The 25,592-nt window shown below is 45.3% G+C and overlaps 1 protein-coding gene across 1 annotated transcript; it reads right to left on the bottom strand.

Moving 5' to 3' along the window:
* Positions 1 to 479: 479 nt before the first annotated feature.
* LOC146187848 (uncharacterized) lies at positions 480 to 2,218 on the bottom strand. The gene is made up of 2 exons (XM_084604935.1): positions 1,108 to 2,218; positions 480 to 607 (listed from the first exon to the last, which is right to left on the bottom strand). Exons 1-2 carry the CDS (start codon positions 2,216 to 2,218, stop codon positions 480 to 482), a joined length of 1,239 nt encoding a protein of 412 aa, XP_084461061.1.
* Between the last annotated feature and the right edge of the window lie 23,374 nt (positions 2,219 to 25,592).

The raw sequence follows: 25,592 nt of genomic DNA on the forward strand, positions 1-25,592 counted from the left end.
TGTATGTGCATATCCGGTGTCAGTTCGATGACAGGTGCGAGACCCGGGAAACGAGCGTGAACTGATGGGCTTCGAGAAGTCAAAAACGAATGAATACTTCGAAGCAGATCTTCCAAAGCATCGCGTTCTGTGGCGTTCAGAGAATTACTAATCATACTACGCAGTTGAGCATTCACTTGGGATGGTGCGACTTGCCGCTGAGGTGCGTCCGTAACCAAAGCCACTCATACTGGCATGTCTGAACTGCAAGAGGCAAGCTTCATTCCGGCTGCTAAAAGAACTGGCTGCATGGAGCAGTTAATAGTCCACAATCGCGTGCAGCCTTTGGTTACCGACAGCAAACAGTTAGGAACCAGGAGAGATTTCTTCGCGCAGTTCGAATAGTTAGGTGTCACAGTCGCATCAAACGTTTCGATCGCACGACGAGAACATGAAACTGGAATCGAACGAATAGACATCGGAGGTACAACAGTATCGTTTCACACGCACAGCACATCTTCACAAACAAGAGGCTCCTCAAAGAACTCAGGCGGTAGGCAGCCTTCAACACTGATCTCGCCCGTGCGGCAGTCTACGGTTGCGGCACACATGAGCAGAAAATCTATACCTAGAATTACATCAGTGTGAAGTGGAGTAGCACGGCGAATTCCGCAGAAAACACGTTTCCTCCAAGAGACACTTTGGCACTGCACACTCCAACGGGATACAACAAATCGCCACTAACGCTATGAAAATTTGCATTTCTGTCTCAAGGCAACATCACTTTTGGTCCCAGTAAGTTTTTGAATGTTAAACTCATAATCGATATTGTCGCACCAGTGGCCACTAATGCCATTGTAGAAGTACTGTCAACAGACACACAAATCTTATTTTTAAGCATAGTTACGGAAAGAGGTATTTCTGCGAATAGTGAGCTTTCACCGGCGGCCTCACCTCCATCGGCCGCGGTGCCTAGGTTTCCGGAGGAGGGGACTGGGAACGACGCCGTAGGAATGGCGAGCGGCGGGCACAAAAAACGGGCGGTGGAGTAAGACTCCGGTTGGAAGCCGGGGAGTGGTTGCGTACGTCTCCGCGCTGAAACTGGCCGTGCGGAGAGACGACCAGTACCGACGGGAGTCAGCTGGCTGATTGCTGGTTGGGTCTGGGCACGTTGGCCGGTCATACCGCGATGGTTGACGACGGCAGCATTGTCGCGAAATATGGCCTGGGGTGCCACACCGGTAACAGACAGGAGTAGGCCGAAGAAGGGGTTGGTCCTTAAAAGATTCGATGTGATGCTGTCGATAAAAGCCAGGATGGCGCTGATCTGTGAACCGGGGTGCTCGCCTAGGTCTTCGCGGCCGAAGCTGTTAGGCTGATAAAGATGTCTAGAAGAAACTGGGCTTGCGAAATGTTGCTGCGAGCATTCTTCGGAAGAGGCAGTGTGTGCTAAGTGAACAGAAGAAAACTCAGGCTGCGATTTAAGATTGTAGGCAGGTTCACACGGAAAAGGTGAGCGGTAGGATACTGGTGACGTGTTCCGGCAGCGGGAATCGAGCCGGAGTAACTCTTCGCGAATGATCTGCCGGATAGTTGAAGTAAGGTCCGGAGGAGCATGCTCGTCAACGCTGGCGAAGATTGTCACATTGGTAAGCCTTCCAAACTTAAGAGTTACTCGACGGGTCCTTAGTGCTTCGAATGTGCGGATGTGACGGAGGACAGCGCAGACAGTCGAGATATCATCTTTGGCGATGAGGAAGTTGTAGACATCAGCTGCGATGCCCTTCGAAAGATGCCCAACTTTGTCCTCCTCGGATATGCGAGAATCGATGGTTCTGCACAGTTTGAGGACCGCTTCGGTATAGGTATTGCAGGTCTCGCCAGGTAGTCGGGCACGATGGGCTAGTTTCTGCTCGGCCTGCTTCTTGCGCGCTGCCGAGTCGCCGAAACACTGTTTATGTTCGGTGACAAAGCTGTCCCATGTCGTCAGCGTGTCCTCATGGTTTTCAAACCAGACAAGGGCGGTGTCGGTCAGGAAGAAAACGACGTTGTCGAGCTGAGTGGCGAAGTCCCAGCGGTTGTAACGGCTTACCCGTTGGTAGTGGTTGAGCCAGTCTTCAACGTCCTCCCCCGCTGCGCCAGCGAAAGGACGAGGCTCTCGGTGAGGTTGATAACGGCCAGAACTCGCCTGATTTGATGTGGCAAGAAGCACTGGGCTAGGCTCAGTCGGCGGTGGCATTGTAACGATCAGTGGCGGGCGTCCAGTAAGGCGGTGGCTGCGACGAGGCTCCAGGGGTGCGTCGATGGAGAAATGATGGGATCAAAACCGCACTCTCCACCAATAATGTAACAGTGTTGTCTCTATGTAACTCAACCTTTCTGAGCCCAAGATATGGTGCACACGAAACAGGCGGCACTTCCACACTTACTCTCTTCTTCGTCCAACTATCCCCGAGTTCCTCGTCTTCATTTATCATATGGACTGTAACAATATTATTTCGTAACAAAAACCTCTAACAAGCAGCACCACCTGCCTGCCACACTAGCCGCTATCTGAAACCCCAATCTTATATCAAAGAACTAACAAACGCTATACAAACCCACCTCATATGTGCATAAAACTTCATAAATATCAGCTTAGCATTTGTAGCTGCCGTGCTTTCTTTCCCTTCTTACATTATATATATTTTTCAGGCCATTTTGCTATTTCACTACTATGCTCATTGACACGTAGTAGTATTCTGTTTTGTTCTTATATGTATAAACGTAACATTTTTCTGCCTTTGTGTGTTTCTATTCAATGTTGCAGGAAAGCTCCTCCCATTTATTCTGCTTCATGCAAGCTCTGAGGATTGCGTAAATAAAATTTTGGTTGGAAAACTAAGCATTTGGCAACGCTACTTGTAAAACCTTGTTGACGTAGACTAAGTTCGCAGCTCAGCTAGTTAAACATCCTTTAATTGGTTCCTGCAATGTCTCACTCGTATTTTTAGTATACAGTAGTATATAAAAGGCCACGAGAGATATGTACGAATCTCGGTTTAATATGGGATACGAACGTATGTCTACGTGGCCTCATGTGCGTTGCCCTCTGTCTGCGTGGACGTCACTACAAGACATGACTGATGGATTGGGATTGAAAGCTGACTCGGATCCAACCCTCCCATCTGAAGGGAGCGGCCTAAATTCATCTCTCCTGCTAAATCAGTCATCTCATGTGGTGACGTAACGTCACCACATGAGACGCTGCTATGGCAACACTGCTTGCAATCCCAGCCCGGCCATTACCATTCGGAGAGTCACCCCCTTCAGTTTTTGCGAACACAGAGAAAGCCTACCACGCAGACTCAGGATTTTGCGGAAAACGGGGTCCTAAAACGCCGCCGCGTCAATACATAAAAGCGCTCTGAAGCGGAGTCACAGATGAAACACAGTGTTAGAGACGCAGCGAGGTTGGCTTTTTGGTCATTCTCTTTAGGCCACAGTTAATTCACTCAGTTGCTAAAGCGGCTCCTCTTACGTCAAGGCCTTGACGTAAGCCACTGATGTAAAAGCTAAAGGCGTGCGTAACCAGGCGATTGCTGCGAGAACCTAAGGCGAAATGTAAGGTGTTACTAGCAAGGGTTACTGGCGCGTCATTACATTTGAGTGACAGGTCCGGTACACTTTGCACATGCACATCCGTAAATAATGCCTAGAGGTTGAACAGGAACTGCGTGAACTCCTGGATATGCGGCTAACAGCGTTGCATGTACCACACCTGAACTCGAATCCCATCTCGCTTCTCTTTTCTAGTTCTTGTTGATTGCAGTGAACCATTAACCCTTATGACGCGGAGTTGGTTAAACGCTCTGCCGAAAAATATTTGTTGCAAGATGGCTAACCTGGCGTCCCCTTTTGATAAACGAGGACCCAACACTGACATCTCAGAGTTCAAAATTAGTGCGCTTTGCAATGGAATGTTCATTTTCACACCATCATAAGCAGTATATCGAGGTCTGTCAAAAGAACAGATGACACTAAAAGACTCACCCATAAGTGATGTGTACGGAGCCTCTTGGACAGACCGAGGAACTTCAAAAGGGCCAACCTCAGGGGAGGCCGACCTACAGTTAAAACGTTGACAGCTCGCGTCACTAAAAGTCAGTGAACATGTCTGAAAGGCTCATCTTCTTCTTTGCCTCCTGAAATGTGGAACATAGCCACGTGGAGAGATCGAACATGGTGTCGTAGTGTAAGGAAAGAAATTTCCACGGACCATTACGACAAAAATATATAGCCAAGTGAAAATTTTGAAAAATGCAGCGAGGAAAAGCGACAAAAGAATGTTTAATGTAAAATTGCAGACATAAGTGTTATATTGTGTTTTCTATCTTTTCTAGTTTCGGTTTCCTCCTGTTTCGTATTCTTTTCTGTAGATTGTGGTGCCCCTGTATCTGTGTCTTTGATTGAATTGTCTTGTTTGGCCACGTGAAACGAGCCTATATAAAGACTGCGCTCGGATAGTAAACTGCGTTTAGCACGTAGACGCTTGTCGGTAGCCTCTCCCCCCTTGTTATCGTGTGCCTCGGCCGGCGCAACATTGACGTACGAATGAGGGATAGGCTGAGCGGAATAAGGGCATCCTCAATGCCTGAATTATCCGAGCGTTCTACTTTGATGGATACTTTTCAGTTTCAGCTCGTTTTCTGCCAGTTGTGATCAAGTCGTACACCGGGTTCGATGCCTGATGAGCCACACCGGCTGGCATGCCCCGTCGGAACCAGCTAACCGCTAAAAATCAGCGGGTAAAACATTTCTATCCAGGGCACTTTTTATACCAGAAGTTGCAATATGTTGAGGAACTGAAGAGCTGAGTTCACATCATTCGCGGTTGGGCGAACACCGTGCGAAAACCGAACAATACTAACGCCGATCTTTGTTGGAGAACAATGAGAGCTTGATAAAGGAGGAGTCCTAGTGCTATGTCCTTTAAAACCTGGAATAGCGGACATTACGTTCTACTGCACACATTTGCGTCATGCGTCAATTATTCTGTGAAAAGAAAGGTAAAAATCTTTCACAATTCAATGCTGAGTCCACCACCTAACGTTAGCTCTAGCTTTTAACGGATGAGCCATTTTGCCCTCCTTCCTTGGTGTGCGTCTCGGCTTTATTGACACATTAAACGCCTTAGCTTGTCTGTAACGTATGAGTGAATAACTGCTCTTCGGTTCCTAATTGAGACTATTGAAAGCTAAAAATTATAGAGATGGCTTTTTCAACTTCTTTCGCGGCCGTGCACACGTGCAACCCTTTTTTTCCCGCGTTCAGGTCGCCCAACAGTTCTTTTAGGCCAGTGACTGAGAGCTTTTAAACTTCGAGTATATGCGGCGCTTGCACAGCGATTGCCGAGAGCAAGGAATCTTTATTACTTTGAGTTGTGGTAGATGAACCTCGAAAAATTTAATTCATTCTTGCCGCGTCTGAAAGTAAGACTAACGACGCTACGCCAAAGCAGCTGTTGCACTGTTGCAACAAGAGTTAGGCACCAACCAATTTTAGTCATTCAATGAAAACGTGCTCAAAACAAACAACCAGGCGAGTCCCTTTAAAAAAATAGAGCTGCTTTACGTGACATAATGCAGCTATGTAACTACGCGGCGCCGGGAGAAATGCTCAGAGATCGTTTTGGGACACTTGTCGTTATACGTATCGTTATAATTTTTTTCGTTATACTTATCCTTAGAGAATTTGAGAAATACCTCTAGTGAAAGGAACCAACGTCACTTTTGCGTCCGCGTCTGGCATCCCTTTGCAATATACACTGCTATGGGTGAGTGTCCGGTTGATTCGCTCGGTCAGTCCATTTGTTTCATGTTGATAAGGTGTAGGGTGTCGAAAATGCATTCTGCACAAGCGAAGGAGTTCTTCCACGACATCCGCGGTGAACTGGGGACCTCGGTCGCTGATCAACACTGGTGGTGGCCCTTGGCGAAGTATAACAAAGTGCAAAAGGAAGAGGGAGACCTGGTGTGCTGTAGCCGATGAAAGAGGTGCCATTTCACAGTAATGGATGCGATAATCAGTGCTGATAAGAATTAAGTGGTTACAGTCATGAGATTTGGGAAAGGGCCCCAGTAGGTTTACGCCTACCTGCTCAAAAGGAGATCTTGCGGCTTCACAGGGTGTCAACGCGTGCCCCTCAACCTCCTCTTTCTTCCTTCGCCCGGCTTTCCTGCTCCGTAATACCTACCATTTTCCTTTCCATGGCTCTCTGCATTGTCGAATATATGTAGCGCCCTTATCGTTGGCTTCCATGTTTCAGCCCTATAGATGAGGACTGGTAAGAAGTAGCTGTTATGTACTTTCCTTTTGAGCAATATCGCCAAGCTGCTAGTCATAATATGTGAGTACTTGCCAAATGCCCTCCATCCCAATCTTATTCTCCTTTTTATATCTCTTTTGTGATCCGGATCTGCAGTTACTTCAGTTCAGTTCAGTTGTTCAGTCATGTCCGACTCTTCGTGACCCTATGGACCATGTCACGCCATGCTTTCCGGTCTCTCACTATCTTCCTAACATCACATAACATCATCTGCAGTGCCTCGAGGATGCCATCTAACCATCGCGTTCGCTGCCTACCCCTTCTCCGGCGACCCTCAACTTTCCCAACATCAAATCTTTCTCCAGAGACTCCTCTCTTCTCATCAGATGACCAAAGTAGCTGAGCTTTAACTTTAGAATTTGACCCTCCAATGAGCAGTCAGGGTTTATGGTCGACAATACCGACTGATTTGATCTTTTGGCAGTCCTAGTAACTCTCAAGAGTCTTCGCCAGCACCACAATTCAAACGCGTCAATTCTTCGGCGGTCAGCCTTTTTCACAGTCCAACTCTCGCATCTATACATCACAACTGGAAAGACCATAGCATGAGTTATACGGATCTTGGTTGGCAGACTAATGTCTCTGCTCTTTACTAGGCGGTCAAGGCTAACCATTGCTCTCTTTCCCAGAAGCAGGCGTGCCCTAATTTCATGGCTGCAGTCTCCTTCCGAGGTAATCTTGGAGCCCAAGAAGAGAAACTCTGTCACAGCTTCCACTTCTTGTTCATTGATGCTCCAGGACTTGATAGGGCAAGACGCCATGATCTTTGTCTTTTTAATGTTCAGTATAAGCCCAAACTTCTCACTCTCTTGTACGCTCATCAGAAGTCTCTTGAGTTTCACTTCACTTTCACTTTCTGCAGTTACTACCTGTCCTTAATAGACACATTTGCCTGCCACTTCCAACTGTAAGTAGTAAACCCTCTTACGAAGCACTTGTCATTGTTAGGCAGTGGTTAAGATGCTCGACTACTGTGCACCCAGGTTCAAACCTAACTGCCAGTGGCTGTGTTTCGATGGAGGCGAAAGGGAGAGACGTCCTTGTGCATGTTAAATAATGCCACGTGGTCGAAATTTCTGGAGCCCTCCTCTCCGGTGTCTCTCATACCCTGAGTCGCTTTGGGACGTTAAACCCTGAAGACTAAACGAACCTAACTTAATAACAAAGCCAAACCAGTACATCACAAGAGATTTAAGTACAATACTGTGTTTGTATAGTCTAGCAATATTTGATAAACTTGCGATAAAGGAGAAAAAAATGAGAAGTGCACGAAGGACACCTCAGCATGTGCATTTTCAAATCAAATTCTTTCAGCACCATATTTGTTTTTATGTATTTGTTTTTATGTATGTAAATTATTGCTAGTTTTTAGATTCTTCTCTAAGGTAAAACTGCAGACAATGAAAGATTAATTGCCTTCGAAATACAAATAGGTCCCATTGGACAGCTTTAGAAAATAGATTGGCACAGTAGGCTGGTTAGCTTGGAAGTGTGTAGATGATGCCTGTGTTTTCCATTCCTCTTTCTACATCACTACCATTTCCTTGTGTTTTTCTGCAGTGCTGCATAATGGCGAATTTTGTCTAGTGGTACTTATATGGCATCTTTTAATACTTATAGCAGTTAACAATAGTTCTGAATGTCACAGCTTGTTAGTTTATTTGACACAAAAATAAAGGCCAAATGTGCACAATGTTTTCATCTTTTCTCATCGTTTTCAATCCACAGATCATGCCGGTATCAACTATGAAATATGTGCCACAAGTTTTGCCATCCCATCCTGAAATCAGTTATACAAGGCTTCAATGGTGAGCTCTTTCTGACAGATATTGCGATCTGGATTTTTGTACTTGCGTGTGTATCTGCTATCAACCTCCACCACGCCCCTTTCCCTTCTCCGCTTTCTTTAGACGCGTCGTGCGAGCCGCGGCGGTGGAGGCTGCTGCCGCAGTCGCGCCACGGCCTCAGTGCGATTGCAAAACTTTCACTGCTTCTGTAACTTCCAGTAATTAGGTGATTCACCGTACGTTCGATTGTTAATCTAGTTTTTGTTCTGCATTGTCCTTTTAGGTCGATCCACGCACGAAAACTGCATTAACGAAAAGTTGGATGTAACGAAAAATTGCTGTCATTTTACAATTTCGGTATAAGCAGGTCTAACTGTATTATGTACTTTATGTACATCCATGTTCAATGAGAACTATTCATCTCTCATCTCACTGTAATAGCAATATCATTCAATCAGTCAGTCGATATTTCTTTTTGTTCCGCACAATTCCACAAATAGCACTATCATTTTTTAACTTTCTGAATTATTTCACATACCTGCAGGCAAATTATCACAGCAAAAAAAGCTTCTGATACGACGCAAGAAATCCTGAACATGGTGCGTGCTGTGTTTGCGATATAATTTGTGTATTGCACTTCTACTATACATGGCCTATGTCGCTGCAGAATCTTTAGTTCACCAATGGAATCGGTATTTAGCTTTGGGAAGGTTAGTTACTGTAAGCCAGTTACGGTTTTCGATGGCGGACAGAAGTTTCACCTACTTTGCAATGAAAACTCTGTGCACAGCTTTAGGGAACTGTTGTATGGTCAGGCTTAAAATAAATACTTTGTAGTGCATAAGAGAAGTGAATGTGATAAGTTGTTGCCAAGTGTGTTAAAGCTTATCGCATTATTCTTGGGCATCTTTTCAAGGATCTTGTGGTGTGGCATGCAATTGTGGGTGTTTCAGCAGCCTGTTCTTACAGGTGGGCCTCCTAGGTGGTCGTTACTAGAATTTTCAAGGGCAGCGCAATTAAATTCTTTATGCATGCTTACCGTGTTTTCCCGTAGTTAACTGATGGGCGGAGCTTGACATAGCTTGACGTCACATATACAAAAGAGGAAAATAAAAATGTTGATGCGAACTTATATTTTTAGCTACGAAAGGGTTTTACTAACTATTTCGTAGAGTAGAGTTTGGGCGCATCAATAACAACCGAGCAAGTCACGTGGGCATTTTGCGATTGAAGAAAAAAAAGAAAACTAATAGATCTGTGAGCGCCAAGCGCGCTTCCCCGCTCGCGCACAACCTACCTCCTCCTGCCCCCTCCCCTTTTTTATCTCAGAAACGTATGTGTATGACCACAGCCAAAAGCGCGCTCGCGCTGGAAAAACTGTATTAAATAAAAAAGCCGGATCTGTGCGCGCTCAGTGGCTCATCCCTATGTCCCTTTTTGCTTAACCCTCTCACCTTTTATGATGACTCATTTTTCAATTCTTTTCACTTTCATCTTTTCTTAGTGTAAATAAATATTACTTTATTATCATTTATTTTGCTGCAATAATTGGTTTATTAAAGGTGGAACCAGTGAAGACAGACTAAAATGTAGGTTCACCATTTCTCTTGGGGCCAAGTTCCAGACTATAGCAGGAGATCATCAACCCCTGCTTCATATGGTTCAGTTTCCCTATGCCGCATTGGATATAAACCCAGTTGCGATATTATGTGCTGCTCTACGATGTGGCTTTTTTTTTTGTACGCTAGCTTGCCGTAAGGCATATTATAGAAACTGATGTAAATGGTTTTTCGTGGGGAACCGAAGCAGGCTCCCGCTCTTAGCGTTGTCGGTGAGCCATTTAGAAAAGTCCTCTTCCGTTATTGTGGTTAGTCCCACTTCGCGAAAAATCTGTGTCCTTGATGCCCTTGTCCCTGCACAAGTCCATAGCAGGTGGCGAACATCCACTTCTGCAGCTGGTGTGGAGCACTTTGGGCATGTGGTTGGTTCGATGTCTGCTTGAGATTCCCATCGGCATGTTACCGGCGGGGTAAAGGCCGCCCCAGCTCTTATCCTTCTAAAGGAAACCTCCTCCAATCTCGTTAAGTTATGAGGGGGGGGGGGGGAGGAGAATGTACACGGGAGAATGAGGGCACGTGTACTTTTCCTTAAAGAGGATGCTAAGATGGGAACTGCAGAGCGGACATCAAAAGGGAGCCTGGTGGGGGGCGCATTAGTGTTTGGAACTTCGTGTGTGAGGTGCTCAACTTTTCTGTGCTTAGCGTTCTCAGCATCTTCTTGTGTCCTAATGTATCTGGATGCGCACCTTTTTTTATTGAGTGCGTGGATTTCCTGGGTAACACAGCGTCTTCGTCACTTTCTTCAGTTGTTTTATGGCGGCTAAGTAGTCTGTATAGATATGGGCTTCTGTTATGGAATCTATTTTATTTATGGCCTCCATAGCATCGCGGATTGCATAGAGTTCCATCACAAGCGGGTCCGGGTATTCTGAAACATATTCGTTATGTACCTTTAGTTCGCTGTGTGTTGGACTAGTAGCTGCTGTTTTACCGCCATTTTCTATAATTGATGCGTCCGTATATGCAATGCAGGTACCTGGAAGTGCATCAACCAGAGGTAGAGATGTCAGCTTTTCTTTGCGACGAAGCCGAGTGGTCTTGTTCGTCGTAATAGTCGTGAATTCCCACGGAGGGGGGTCAGCCATTGGTGGTGTCTGGACTGCCACTTCGCTGTACAAGGATGCTATGGGCGTAACGTACTTTCGCTTCATATCCCTTGTTGTCTCTCGTTGTTCAATTAATTCTGTCAACGTGTTTATCTGTACAAACTCTTGGAGAATAGGGATAGGGGTAAGTTTTGGTAAGGCCGTGATAGAGCGCATTGCGTTTCTATTTATTGTTGCTAATTTCGCCCACTGCCGCCTCGTGAGTCTTTGGAATTGGGCCTGGTATAGTATCCTCGGCAGTAACACCGATTGGACAAGACGTCTTGCCATGTCCGCTCGAGCTCCTCCTCCCCTAGACGGAATGCGTTTTATCAAGTTTAAGGAAGTCGTAGCTACGTTTTTCAAATTATGAAGCTATTGTGTTAGCTACTGTGTTCCTTTGCCGGATTTGGGAATTTCTAGGCCAAGACCTATCAACTCGTCCAGCTCTTCCAATGCATGATTTCCAATCTTTAGGGTGACTCTTTGCGTTGCCAATTGCTTTCTTCTATTCTTGTTGGCAACATGAATGTAACTGAACTTTTGAGGTGACAATTCCAGACCTGCATCTTGGACGTACTCATCTATGGTATTTAAAGCCTCTTTCAGATTCCGATTCTGTCTCTCAAGTTGTTTATGAACAGACCAAATCGTGACATCATCTGCGTATATCATGAACCGCACTTCTGGTATTTCAGCTAATTTCCACGCCAATGGGATCAGTGCGATATTAAATAGTAAAGGTGCTAACACTGACCCTTGTGAGACGCCTTTGTTCGAGGTATAATTGCGAATTTATTTCCCGTTTATCCGGATAGAAAACATCCTGTCCTTAAGCAGATTATGTACTGCTTTTATGGTCTGCAAGGGAATGCCCATACATTTCATGTTGCTAAGAATCTTGGCATGTAACACCTTGTCGTATGCCTTCGTAACGTCGGTAGCCACTACAGTGCGCACTAGGTGGCTATAAGGCGACACGTGTATGACCTCTTCAGCGAGCATAGCCTGTCCATTTTCTGTGCCAAGGTTTCTTCGGAACCCAGTTTGTCGAGCATGGCATTTTTTATTACTATCCAACCACCATGACAGGCGGGTGGTTATCATCTTTTCATAGTTGTTGCAAATTGTTTGTGTTAGCGAGATAGGCCGCAAAGATTCTAGGCTTGTGGGAGGCTTCACAGCCTTTGGTATTGTTACCACCACCGAGTGTTTCCAACCGAGTGGAATGTCTCCTCCTTGCCATACCTCATTTACCACATGCGGGTCCTTCTAAATTCTTGAAGACTTCATAAGGAATATCGTCATGCCCAGGCGCCGTTTTACCATTCGCTTCTTCTATAACTTCTATAACTTCTTCTATAGCCAATAACTCCAATTTTGTACATAAGGTACATAATACATAAGGCCAATTCTTGAATATTTGCATGCCCTGTATGGGATCCCCAGTTTATTTACTTATGTGACATGCTCGAACGTGTCCAAAATAATGCTGCGAGATTTGTGTCTAACAATTATAATTTTTCATCTAGTGTCAAGTCTATTAAACATCATCTTGGTTGGAAATCTTTAGCTCACCGCAGAAAACATTTCAGCAGATCATGTATCGCATTTATTTTGGAAAGTTCAGCATTGACAAAGACCGCTATCTGCTTCAACCTCACTTTTTGTCTAGACGACTTGATCATCAGTGGAAGATCCGCGAAATAAAATGCCGGACAGATGTGTATAGAACCTCGTTTTTTCCACTGACGATCAATGAGTGGAACCGGCTGCCATCTGGCATCACTGTGGGTTGCACTCAAAATATATTTTGGGCTTTTTTATCGGATGTGTGACGTGGCGCCCAGTTCTCTTGCGTGTGTTTCCTTCATTACTTTGTTTTTTTGTTTTTGTGTTTTCATCACTTTGCTCGTCGCGCAGTTGCCCCCTTTAGATGCATGTTTCTCATTCTGCATTATCACTTGTGTCGTGTTATTTTCTTCATTTTTATGTATTTTATCACTGGCGTTCCCAGCAAGATTATTTGTCACCTCCCTTCCCCCTGCAATAATGCCTTCGGGCGCTGCAAGAACCTGTAATAAATAAATAAATAAATAAAAAAATGGTGATGTTATTCCTGTTTTATCAACCGCATCCACTGTTGGTGAAGGCGCCGGATAATGTGCGCGGTTCGGGAAGAAAAGTTCAGCAGTCTGATCTGCAAACTCCTCTGGTGTCACCCGTTAATAATTAGGAGGTATTATTAACCATACGCCCTTAACGGTGCGCACACTCCCAGACACCCTTAGAGTGAGTGGGGGTAGCTGTTCCTGTCGCAAAGGAGATGCCCCGACCTGCGTGGCAAGCTCAGCCGAAATTCAACTACCTTGTAGTAACAGAAGGGGGTGGCCGTTTGGGGCCCAGCGGTCGCCGGTTCAAGCCAGGGTAAGGTTCGGAGTCAGAAGTAACAAACGAAACAAACTTTATACACAGCAAGAGACGATACAGAGGAACACCAAACTTGCACAGACGAGAGGTTCACAGAATAACAAACGCTAAACATGCAACTACAGAGGCATTCAATAACATAGAGTCTTTACAACACAGATGAAACACGAGAGAGTTACATAGACAAACACCAAATTGTTCACCGGGCACTGTTGCAATCCGACGCCTCAAGAGTCACGATGTGGCCGCCATACAAGACGAGCGCCGCTCCCTTGCAGGTCCGTGGGCTTGCCAGCAGCGGGTGATCCCCGGGAGTCCAGCCGAAGCACTGGCGAACACGCCGCAACCACTGACGAACTGACTGACTGACTACACAAGCGGCGCGGTCTCTTTAAATAGGGCGCGCCGCGTCTGTCTGTTAACACGCGCCAAAGCTAGCGCGCACACACACTTAGCTTCGCTGGTTATAGCGCAACCTTCTCCTCCCGTCGAGCCGCGCGTCGTCATTGGCTAGGTCCCATAGAAGATTCTGGATTTTTCTGGCATATTCCAGACGGATGAGTCCGCGTCATCGCCGGGTGATGAGAAAGAGGGCGGCGGCGACGCGTACAAGGCTACGCGCTCTCTCGCGCGGGGAAGGAGGTTTTTCTCGAGCTTTCCACGCGACGCCGCGCGGGCCTCGCGCCGTGCCGGCCTGATGAAAATGTGCGCCGATTTCGTGACATCTGGTGTAAGCTGTAATGCGAGTCTAATACTTTCTGCATGATCTTTAACCTGCCGTCTCTTTTCCATGCCATGTAAAGTCCACCAGAGGGCCTTGTTGGTCGTTCCTGAGCACAAACGACTGCACCATTCATCCCATCTCCTATGAGCCAGCAGTTTTTTTATATCTACGTGCCTGTGCCGTCACTATGTTTACCTCAATTATTTGCACGTCTTCAGGATGGCAACCAGCCTGTATCTCGGCCCGTTTTCGGCGTGCCCAAAGTTTTAGTAGGTGCAGGTCGGGAGTTGGCTGATCTTCGTTCACTGTGGTTGTAATGGTGTGATCCTTGAGTACCGTTTGAAGGGTGGTAACAAGAGTATTCGGGCTAACTGAATGCGTTCGAGTGTCCTGCCGTACACCATTCTAATGTTTAACAGAAGCTTTCTTTCGAAGTTTCCTCATATGTCCTAAATTAAGACCAATACTAATGGGGGCATGGTCACTACCCCACGCATCTAATTCCTCTTGCAATTGTGGTGCACTAAGGCCCTTCCACCACGTCGTCAGGTGAGCGTGTTTGCGTTACAGGTAGTGTTGGGACTCTTGGATGATTTAGCAGTGTAAATTCCATTTCTGTGAAGGCAGTATGAACTTGATCACCCCTTTTAGAATCATAATCATATCCCCGTACAGTGTGCGGAGCGTTAAACCCTCCATCGATTAGCATCGCAATTTTAGGGTATGAATGGCGAATATGCTTAATCCATCCAAGATTAAGTACTGTCTTTCTTAGCCGAGCGTACACGGACACTAATATAAGGGGCGTCTTGTTTGGACGCGTGAGTACAGCAACTACTTCCTGCTGAGTGTTGCACCACTTGCTCAAGTCAAGTGGCGTTTGGGGAATGTTGGCCCTAATATATACGGCAGCTTTTCCTGGCGTTTCGGCCTCTGCCCTTGGTCGTTTATCAGGGTTAGAAGGACACTGGTACCCTATATATCCTGTTATTGAATATAACCTATTGTGCTCCTGTATCAAGAACGCCCATGAATGCAGCTTGCCGTACAATAATTTTGTCTTTATTCCCCCAACTTTATTAGAGTGCCCTCTGCAGTTCCATTGTGTAATTTGTTGCCACTTGTTTCGGCTACTTCTATCCGTGATGTTAGCTGCTCTGAATGAGGTGTGTCAGTTGCGTAAGTGTGTCCAGTACCACCTTCCAAATAGGTGTGTTATCGGCCGGTTTACAATTCGAAGCATCCTCTAACCTTGCTGTCACACTGCCTTCAAGCATTTCGTTCTGTTTTTCTGAACTCTCCTTTCGGCGTTGGTCTATACGTGCTTTCTTTTGTCGCAGCTGTGCACTTTGTGCTCAAAGCATCGTAATTTCTTTTTTTTTTTTATTGCATCCTACTGACTTGTGCAGTATTTAAGGCCCGGAAAATCATCAGCAGTGAATGGCACTGTGCTCCGTTTTGTGCGTCGTGCATTCTTCAGCGCAGAAGCAAAAGATGCACTGTTCTGGGCAACCACCGCAACAGGCTCTTCTTCAGGCGGGTCATCAAACAGCTCTTCGGCCAGAGCTGAAAATCTGTTTTGAACCACTAACGGTGCACATTGTTTCCGTCGTCCAGCCCTTGCTAACTCGAGCATTTGGTTTTTTGTCGGACACTGAGAGGAAGTGATATCGTGATCATCAGATTTGCATAGGCCGCATTTGAATTTCACTTCTCCAGATTCAGTTATGTATTCGAGGTTAACTCCATATGGACAAAATTTCTGCATATAGCCTTCTCTGTAGCACCTGTAACAGTGCACCGCTCTAGGTTGGTACGTTTTGGGTCGCACTATGCGGCCGTTGTAGTAAAATATGTCCGGAAGAATATCTGGTCCCTGTAATGTGATCAGAAAAGTACCTCTGTTCCCCATACGACGTGCGGCTAACACAGTATGTGTTCCTGATATGAGGTCTCTGGCCACCGTCTCCGGGGAATCTTGTAGGTCTAGGTCATAGACGAAACATCGCTGAGTGTTTGGACCAGACGCAAAATACGTCTGGAAAGGAAGATACTCCTCTGTCGTAATTCAAATCTGTGTTACTGTGCTCATTTTGCGTGCATCCTCAAGTGTGGCTAAATGTACTGCGACAGTATTAGATGCCCTGCGGCTTACAAACCCCTGGTAACCTGTGGTACCAAGCGCTGCGTCTATTACTCTCTGTATAGCTCTGGTGGGTATCTTTGTGATATAAAACTGCACTGTTGGTCTGATATGCACTCTGAAGGATTGCTGCAAGGCTGGCGTTGGATAAGCAGAAGCTAGCTTATTTGAGGCGGCCCTTACCTTCTTTGCCGGTGGTGCGTTGACTGGCGGCCCAGGTAGTTTGACCAGCTGGGGTGTCCGTTGAGAAGCGTTAGTGACGACTTCCTGTTGCACATCCATTGCCTGATGTGTATCGTTTAGCTCAGGTAGCTACCCGAGCGTTCGAAGTAATGTCTACGTTGCTCTGTGGCCACGTGCTAGCTCAAGGTATAGGCTCGTTACCGCAGTCTGCCGTTGTACTTGCAGAAGTCACAGCGACTACCGGAGGTTACATTGGAGTCCCCATGCTTGACATCTTACCAGCGCTGAGGCTCCGCGGAGTCCCAGGAGGCCTAGCAGCAAGGCTTACCAAGATACTTTGTTGGGCGAGTTGGTACTTATTCATTATTAATATAAACAGCGCGAACACGAAGACAAAGGACAAGATAAAAGAAAGCAACAGTACAAGCGCTGACTCACAACTATGCCTAAGCCCTTTATTCCAAATCCCAGAAAAAACAAACACGAAGAAAACGAAACAGTCACTTGAAACAACCCCTGGGTTCACCTGCTGCACAAAAAATCACTTAAAAAAGACACTTATTTGCTTGAAAGAGCAAGGACAAACAGGACGGTGTTTTAATAAGAGACTACAAGAACACCGGAACAACTTGGAAAGTGAAAAGGACAAACCGTTTCTGGTATCACATTGCCATTCATGTGAAATAATGAAGAAGGAGAAGAAGTGCACTCTTAAGTTTGACAAGGTTAGGATTTTGTATCGCCACAAAGAGAAGATGACGAGAGAGATAATGGAATCATATTTTATTTCAACAGACAATAAGTGTGTCAGCAAGACTTCTTTTGCTCTTTCAAGCAAAGAGGTCTCTTTTTTAAGTGATTTTTTGTGCAGCAGGTGAACCCAGGGGTTGTTTCACGTGACTGTTTCGTTTTCTTCATGTTTGTTTTTTCTGGGCCTTGGAGTAAAGGGCTTAGGCATAGTTGTGAGTCAGCGCTTGTACTGTTGCTTTCTTTTATCTTGTCCTTTGTCTTCGTGTTCGCGCTGTTTATATTAATAGTGAACTAGCAGCAAGGCCGCGTCGGCATTCTGCAGCTCCTACCCGGAGGGCTGCGTCCTTGACTATCTTCTTGCCACGCACGGGTTTTTTGGCCTTTATGCTCTTCAAGAGTTTGATAGCCACTGTGTGGGCGCGGACTACAGAAGTAGTTCGAAATCTTACTGGACACGATGTAGCCACGGTGCTCAGCGACACGTCTTCTTCTTCGGAATTTGTTCAGTTTAGGTGTACAATTGAACCACTTGTTATCCCATATCCCTGCCTATTGATTGTTTGTGTGCAGGGTCTTGAATATTAGAGGCCCGGGTTTTAAAAACATCCTATGCGAAATCTACTGCACTATACGAGCTGAAATAATGTTCTTAAAGTAGCAAAATGTGGTCTGCGTTATTTGATAAGTGATTCAGCATCGTGATTCGCCGAGAGCAGGTTTTTGTCGATTCCGGAAAGTCTAGGCAAGTACCGACATTGAATCACTTATCAAATAACGTAGACCATATTTTGCATTTTGCTACTTTGTGAACGTTAATTCAGCTCGATGAGTGCTGTAGATTTCGCATAGGATGTTTTTAAACCTGGGCCTCAAATATTCAAGACCCTGTATATGATCCTCTCCATTTGATGCAAGTGCTTAGATAGGCATTTCTATACTTCATTTCAAGGAGTACTCTGGCCTGACTTCATAGCTTGACTCGCATTCGTGCAGCACAAGTAGAAGCTCAGCTTTTGGCAAATTTGTGAATCACTGTCGTGATGCACGTCACCTGGAGCTCCAACCTATTCAGGCCACAACTCAGTTGGCCCGTTATTTTGATCCGGCAGTGCCTTCGTCACCAGTACTGTCATCCCTACTATTAGCTACAGTGCAGTCACTGATGGCCAACCTCTCCCTTGCATAATTGGCACCCTCACCGTCAAGTGTTATCCCCTGGCTCCTTTCATTGAGTGAAAAACTAGGCGTACTTCAAGCTTACATCTCTGTGAGTACAAAACATTGTGTCTTCCATGTCAGCCTTGTGGGCCCTGCTTTCCTGGTAATGTCAGTGCTTGCTTCTGTATTAAGGCACGTCTTGTAACTGTTTGAAAAAGTGGCCATGATTAGATTAATTGGCTCGCAATGATCTTAATTAGTAGCCAGTATGACATTTTGGCAAAGGTAGCAACACATTTGAAAGAAAGAAACAGTTTATACAGCAGCACCGAGCTGCTAATGTTGAGCCAGCAGGTGACTATGGCCTGTTTTGTAAGCTTTTCTTGTCACTCACACTTTTCCAGCATTGCAACATCAAGAACAGCTTCAATTAAGCTATGACCATCATTACAGCAATTCACACTCTCAAGCCTACTATTATGTCACAGATTGTAATGTCCGTCCACATTCACTTATATCCTTTACCTGCCACTCCCTGCAATCTCGCCAGGCTGAGACTGTGATAACAAAGTAAAACACAAGACACTTTGCACCGCGAACAATAATATTTCTTTATTTACAGTGTTCTGCGATTTTATCGAACCCCCGTTTGAAAAATTATCCCGCCTCAACCAGAGGCTCATTTACGGTGAAACCGCGCACAAAGCTTGCTTGTTGTTGACCTTTTTGATGCGTATTAAGTTGGGTAATGGTGCTGACTTGGTTTCGCTGCACATGATGAAAAACCAGATCTCTCTACGTAGAGTTTGAGGTGGCACCCCGACTTTTCGGCGAAGATAACTGCTGGCGCCATCTTTCTTCGCTGGAGGAAAGCGCTACCCCCAGGTCATGGCCTCCGAGATAACCCTTGCGCGCGTGTTTCTCTCCGGCCGTTCCAATCGGCGCGCGCCCCAGCCAAATGTTGTAAGTTTGTCAGTTCCTCTAGGCGCCACAAGGCGGCAGTGCGCGCCTGTGCGTTGTGCATCGAAATATCTACAGTGGAAAATAGACATTTGTATTTGGCCTTCCTGGACATAAATGGGGCGTACGACAACGTAAGCAGGGAACTCCTGTGGAACATATTAAAAGAAGAAGGTATCGGTTACGACATAATAGAGTTCCTACAGGAAATATACCGGGATAACAAAGTAGAAATTACGTGGGAAGGGATAAGAAGTACGGAGGATGTCAAAGTATGCAAAGGATTAAGACAAGGCTGTCCTCTATCACCGGTGCTGTTCATGCTTTATATGATAAACCTGGAACGGAGGATACAAGACAGTAACCTAGGTTTTAACCTGTCATACAGATTAGGTGGAAAAGCGGTAGAGCAGCGCCTCCCCGGTTTGATGTATGCAGACGATATTGTGTTGCTAGCTGAGAGTCTGGAAGAATTGCAAACTCTAGTTAAGTATTGCGGAGACGAAGGGGACGCTCTAGGCTTCAGTTTCAGCGCAGTTAAGTCGGGTCTGATGATTTTCAACGGCTCAACTGATCAGGGTCTTAAAATTCAAGGCCTTGAAATACCTAGAGTAGCAGAATGTAAATATTTGGGGGTATGGGTAAACGAAGGATTGGCATACATTGGAAAGCATGAGCAATCACTTAAGGCCAAAGGGCGAAGGAATGCCGGGATAATGAAGCATAAGGCATTGTGGGGATACAATCGGTATGAGGTATTGAGGGGTATTTGGAAAGGAATTATGGTCCCCGGACTTACTTTCGGAAATGCGGTTTTGTGCCTAAAATCAGAGGTACAGTCGACATTGGAAACAAACCAGAGATCCGTTGGACGATTAGCACTAGGTGCCCACGGCAAAACTACAAATGAGGCGGTACAGGGAGATATGGGCTGGGCATCTTTCGAAGTACGGGAAGCTCAGAGTAAAATATTATATGAGGAACGCCTGAGGAAACTGGACAGTAACAGATGGGCAGCTAAGGTATTTAAATACCTGTACCTAAAAAGCGTTGACTCACAATGGAGTAAAATAACTAGGAAACTAACTAGTAAGTATGCTAGTAACAAGGACGGAGAAATAAAGAGCATTAAGCAACAGGTGAAAAACACAGAAGGTAAAAATTGAATAAATTCGATGGAAAAAAAACAGAGTGTGGAATTATACCGAAAGTGGAAAATGCAGATCAGGAAGGAAGATTTCTTTGATAACTCAAGAGGCAGTGGCCTACTTTTTGAAGCTAGATCAGGGTGCCTTAGAACACGCAGCTACAAAAAGAAGTTTAACAATGGAGATGACGCATGTGCTGTATGTGGAAACTCCAGTGAAACAATTGACCTTATTAGACTCGAATGCAATGGTATCCATCCGGAAGTTGATGCAGGCGCAATCACTTTTCCTGAAGCTCTGGGGTTTAGAGATAACAGTGGCCGGGTGAATAAACCGGCGGTGGAAACTAGCAAAAAACGGCTGGAAGATTGGTGGCTTAAAAGCAGAGAAGTGACATAATGTTAGTAATGTAGGAGCAAAACTAATAAATAGAATGATGGTTTAGTTAACCATTCTAAATCAATAATTAAGATATATGGAGAAAAATGAGCATGATAGACTGCTACCACCCCGTTTCAAAGGGGACGCTCCTATATTCCATCCATCCATCCATCCATCGATGGTGGAACAGCGCCGCAATGCAATGCAACGCAATGCAATACTCGAATGCAATGGTATCCATCCGGAAGTTGAGGCAGGCGCAATCACTGTTCCTGAAGCTCTGGGCTTTAGAGATAACAGTGGCCGGGTGAATAAACCGGCGGTGGAAACTAGCAAAAAACGGCTTGAAGATTGGTGGCTTAAAAGCAGAGAAGTGACATAATGTTAGTAATGTAGGAGCAAAATTTAATAAATAGAATGGTGGCTTAGTTAACCATTCTAAATCAATAACTAAGATATAGGGAGAAAAATGAGCATGATAGCTACTGCTACCACCCCGTTTCAAAGGAGACGCTCCTAATTCCATCCATCCATTCCATCCATCCTTTGTCCAGCTCGCTCGCGGCGTATCTCCGCTGGCGGTTCCTTCGTTTTTTTGCGCGTGTACATTAACGAAAAATGTTTTGCGGGTGTGTCACGTAGCCTTTCATTTTTAGCTGGTTTTCCAGCAAAGACTGACCGCAAGGTGTGTCTGAAATGTTTCCCAATTTAGGTGTTGTGATACCGAACTGGAGTGTTGATGCACTTGCTGCGTTCACACAATGCTGCGACTTCGAATTTACGCATTATGCTCGTGTAGATAGGTTTCTTTGTTTGTGAGACAGTTACTCGTCAAGACCACCTCGTGTAGGTGGTAGTCTTTGAGTGCCTAAGGGTCACTCTTGAAGCCGGCAGTCAATCAACGTTACGAGCGTATGCTTGAGTGGTCAAAGGCATGCATGTTTCTCGGCTGCAGGGTTCTTGTTGCAGTTTGGTGAAATGATGAGACATTCGTTTTCCTCCCCATTTTTAATCCTAAGGCTTCTGCGCTTGCTTGTAAATATAACAAATTCCAGTGGAGCGTACATCGCTACATTCCATGTGTAGCGTACATGTCGCTAGCTTGTGCTGCTTACTTCGAGAGGTGCTCTCTTTTAGCTTTGTGCAGCAAGAAATGACCACACCATTAAAACAACGAAGATAATCATAGAAAAGTTACTTAGGCCACAGCTTATCAACTTAGGAAAAGTAGTAATTGATCAAGCAGCTTACCGGGGAAAAAAAAACGAAAACTGCTGAGCAAGATAGGAGCTGCGTGTTTAGTCTGGCGAGTTTTATTTTTGCGAATAGAAAACTACGCAAGTAGTCATCATGTGGTGATTGAACTTTGCAAATAACGAAATGTTTGTGTTTTCTTCTTGATTGTGCTTGCCCATATTGTTTTTCTCTTTGTCCACCTTATGAATTTTGTAAATAAAGAAACATGTCTTTTTTAAATTGCTCACAGTGTTTGCCTCGTAATTTTGTTCATTAAGTGGCTAGTATTATTACAACCGTAGAATTTTTAATGCCAAAAATGTTCAAAGTTTCGCATATCATTGAAAGTTAATGAAAAATTGCTAACTAGTATGGCAGGCGTGTACGATAGTGCCATTCTATATTCTAATCATAATTCGTTTGAATTAACCCATTTGCTCGGCTTGGCCCTTTAGTGTATAGGCATATGAGTAAAAATTTAAAATAAAAGCACTGCACCCAGTCTGTAGCATATGCAAACAAGTGAAAACAAGAAATAAGCTGAAAATCGCGTGGTAATTGCGCACATTTATGCTATGGCAGGCCGCGTAGTTTACAAACGAGGTAATAGCTTCTCCTCACTTTCAATCATATAAGCTGATCCGTTTTTAACGGCATCACTTCCGAAAAGCCCGCATATACTGAGGTGCCTGAACGTGCCCCGATTACCCTTCACCTTTATCGAAATTTTTCTTATTACACAAGCTTACCATAAGGCATATTATAAAAATCCATGTAAATTGTTTTCCGTAAGGACTCTATCGAACTTGCGTGCTTACGATATTTCAAGGCTGCTTTAAAACCGTGCGAGAAAAAAAAAGCTATTGTGGCCTGCATCTAAGTAAGCAATAATCACGTGGCTGTGGCGGAACCATTTAGAGAATTGCATTCGTGCGGTGGATATTTATGTAAGTAGCCGCACTCGTAAATACTGTATTTAGCGAGTTAACGAGCTCGCAAATGTACGGCGTGTATATACATACTGACAAAAAAAAAGACGCAGAACCGCAGAAGAGAGCGCCAGAGCACGCATGGATGCTTCGGACAGGCATGCAGCTTCGGGTAGTCGCTGCCTAGCTTTGCGCATGTGAGCCTTATATTATTAGTACTTTAACGATAGCGAAATTGTTGGCTGCCGTCTAGCCCGTGGCATTTTAAAGCTGGCATCTCGACTGTGGTACAAGCGCAAGCTGAGGAAACTCGTGTTTTATAGTTTGCTCCAAGCGGCGGCGCAACACTTGATGCATAGGTGGCGAGCGCTGGAACGGCCGGAGAGAAACGTGCGCGCGGAGATGATCTCGGAGGCCATGCAGCCACTACGCGCGGCTTCGCCTCGCGACGGCGCAAGGTGGAGCCCTACCCTTGCAGCTGTGACTTCACACCGCTAGGCGCGCCGCGCGCGGCGGGCGCAGGAGTTCGGCAGCAGCCACAACGCTCGGCCTCGCCTCTCGGCGGCACAAGTTGGGCTCCTGGTTTTTGCGGCAGATGGTATTCGGCGCGCCCCCCAGCGGAAAATTGTAATTTCGCTAGCTCCGTAACACGCCGCGAGGTGGCGAAATTAGGGAGGTTAAAGTAGCAAACCGCTGGAATGGAAAGAGGAAGCCACGGAGCTGGTGGAATAAGGAAATCAGGGAAGCTATTGAACAACGACGGACTGCTTCAAGGGAACACCGAGTGGCAAAGAAAGCACAGGTATCCCAGGAAGAAATCGACCAAAAATGGGAATCATATCGACAAAAGAAACTTGAGGTACAGGCCCTCGTCCAAAGTAAAATAAAACAGTCCACTGATCGCTGGATGGCTGACATGAACGATTCCTCTAGAGGCGGAGCAAGACCATTCTGGAACCATATAAGCTGGCTAGGAGAAAAAGAATCAAAGAAAGCAAGATCGGATTCAAGATAACGAGGGAAATTGTTTAAAGGGAGACAACGCAGTGAACTACATTACATCAGTTATAGCCGAGTCATTTATAAGCGCCGATAGGGTAATCTCCGCAATTCAGGAAGCAAGACAAGGTAGCAGAATACAAAGCAGCTTAAAACTGACCAATCTAAACTGGAAAAAGGCAGAAAAAAATATTCCTAAAAACACATCTACAGGAATAGATGGAATTCCGATAAAGCTGATTGATGAACCTGGTCCAAAAAGTAAGGAAACGTTGTTGAAAGCTCTGGAAGCAGACGTACGATGAAGTAAATTCCGGACAGCTGGCGGCAGAGTAAAATGAATTTGGTTTATAAAGGAAAAGGAGAAGGATGCACATAAAATCCTACAGGCCGATTATCATAACATCTGTTATGTACAGATTAGCCATGCAGGCGGTGAAATTAAAGGTTCAAGCATGGGTAGAAAGTAACAAGATATTCTGAGAACTTCAGAACGGCTTTAAAAATGGTAGGCGCTTAGATGATAGCCTGTTCGAGCTTACCCAATGCATCGAAATATCTGGAGTGGAAAATACACCTTTGTATTTGGCCTTCCTGGACATAAACGGGGCGTACGACAACGTAAACAGGGAACTCCTGTGGAACATATTGAAAGAAGAAGGTATCGGTTATGAGATAATAGAGTTCCTACAGGAAATATACCGGGATAACAAAGTAGAAATTACGTGGGAAGGGATAAGAAGTACGGAGGATGTCAAAGTATGCAAAGGATTAAGACAAGGCTGTCCTCTATCACCGGTGCTGTTCATGCTTTATATGATAAACCTGGAACAGAGGATACAAGACAGTAACCTAGGTTTTAACCTGTCATATAGAGTAGGTGGAAAGGCGGTAGAGCAGCGCCTCCCCGGTTTGATGTATGCAGACGATATTGTGCTGCTAGCTGAGAGTCTGGAAGAATTGCAAACTCTAGTTAAGTATTGCGGAGACGAAGGGGAGGCTCTAGGCTTCAGTTTCAGCGCAGTTAAGTCGGGTCTGATGATTTCCAACGGCTCAACTAAACAGGGTCTTAAAATACAATGCCATGAAATACCCATAGTAGCAGAATATAAATATCTGGGAGTATGGGTAAACGAAGGATTGGCATACATTGGAAAGCATGAGCAATCACTTAAGGCCAAAGGGTGAAGGAATGCCGGGATAATGAAGCATAGTGCATTGTGGGGATACAACAGATATAAGGTTTTGGGTATTTGGAAAGGAATTATGGTGCCCGGACTCACTTTCGGAAATGCGGTTTTGTGCCTAAAATCAGAGGTACAGTCGACATTAGAAATACATCAGAGAGCCGTTGGGCGATTAGCACTAGGTGCCCACGGCAAAACCACAAATGAGGCGGTACAGGAAGATATGGGCTGGGCATCGTTCGAAGTACGGGAAGCTCAGAGCGAAATATTATATGAGGAACTCCTGAGGAAATTGGACAGTAACAGATGGGCAGCTAAAGTATTTAAATACCTATACCTAAACAGCGTTGACTCACAATGGAGGAAAAGAACTAGGGAACTAACCAGTAACTATATGCTGGTCACAAGGGGAAAGAAATAAAGAGCGCTAAGCAACAGGTGAAAAACACAGATGGTAAAAATTGGATAAATTCTATGGAAAAGAAAAAGAGTTGTTTTATACCGAAAGTGGAAAAGGCAGATCAGGA

This window comes from Amblyomma maculatum, chromosome 5, assembly GCF_055883805.1.
Source record: "Amblyomma maculatum isolate TAMU_Amacu chromosome 5, ASM5588380v1, whole genome shotgun sequence".
Classification (NCBI taxonomy): Eukaryota; Metazoa; Arthropoda; class Arachnida; order Ixodida; family Ixodidae; genus Amblyomma; species Amblyomma maculatum.

Bases quoted from the DNA above. Each gene is read 5' to 3' on its own strand.
- LOC146187848 (XM_084604935.1), bottom strand. From the start codon at position 2,218: ATGCCACCGCCGACTGAGCCTAGCCCAGTGCTTCTTGCCACATCAAAT. The intron at 608-1,107 runs GTACTGGTCGTC...ATGTAATTCTAG, and splicing joins CAGCCAGCTGACTCCCGTCG to GTATAGATTTTCTGCTCATG.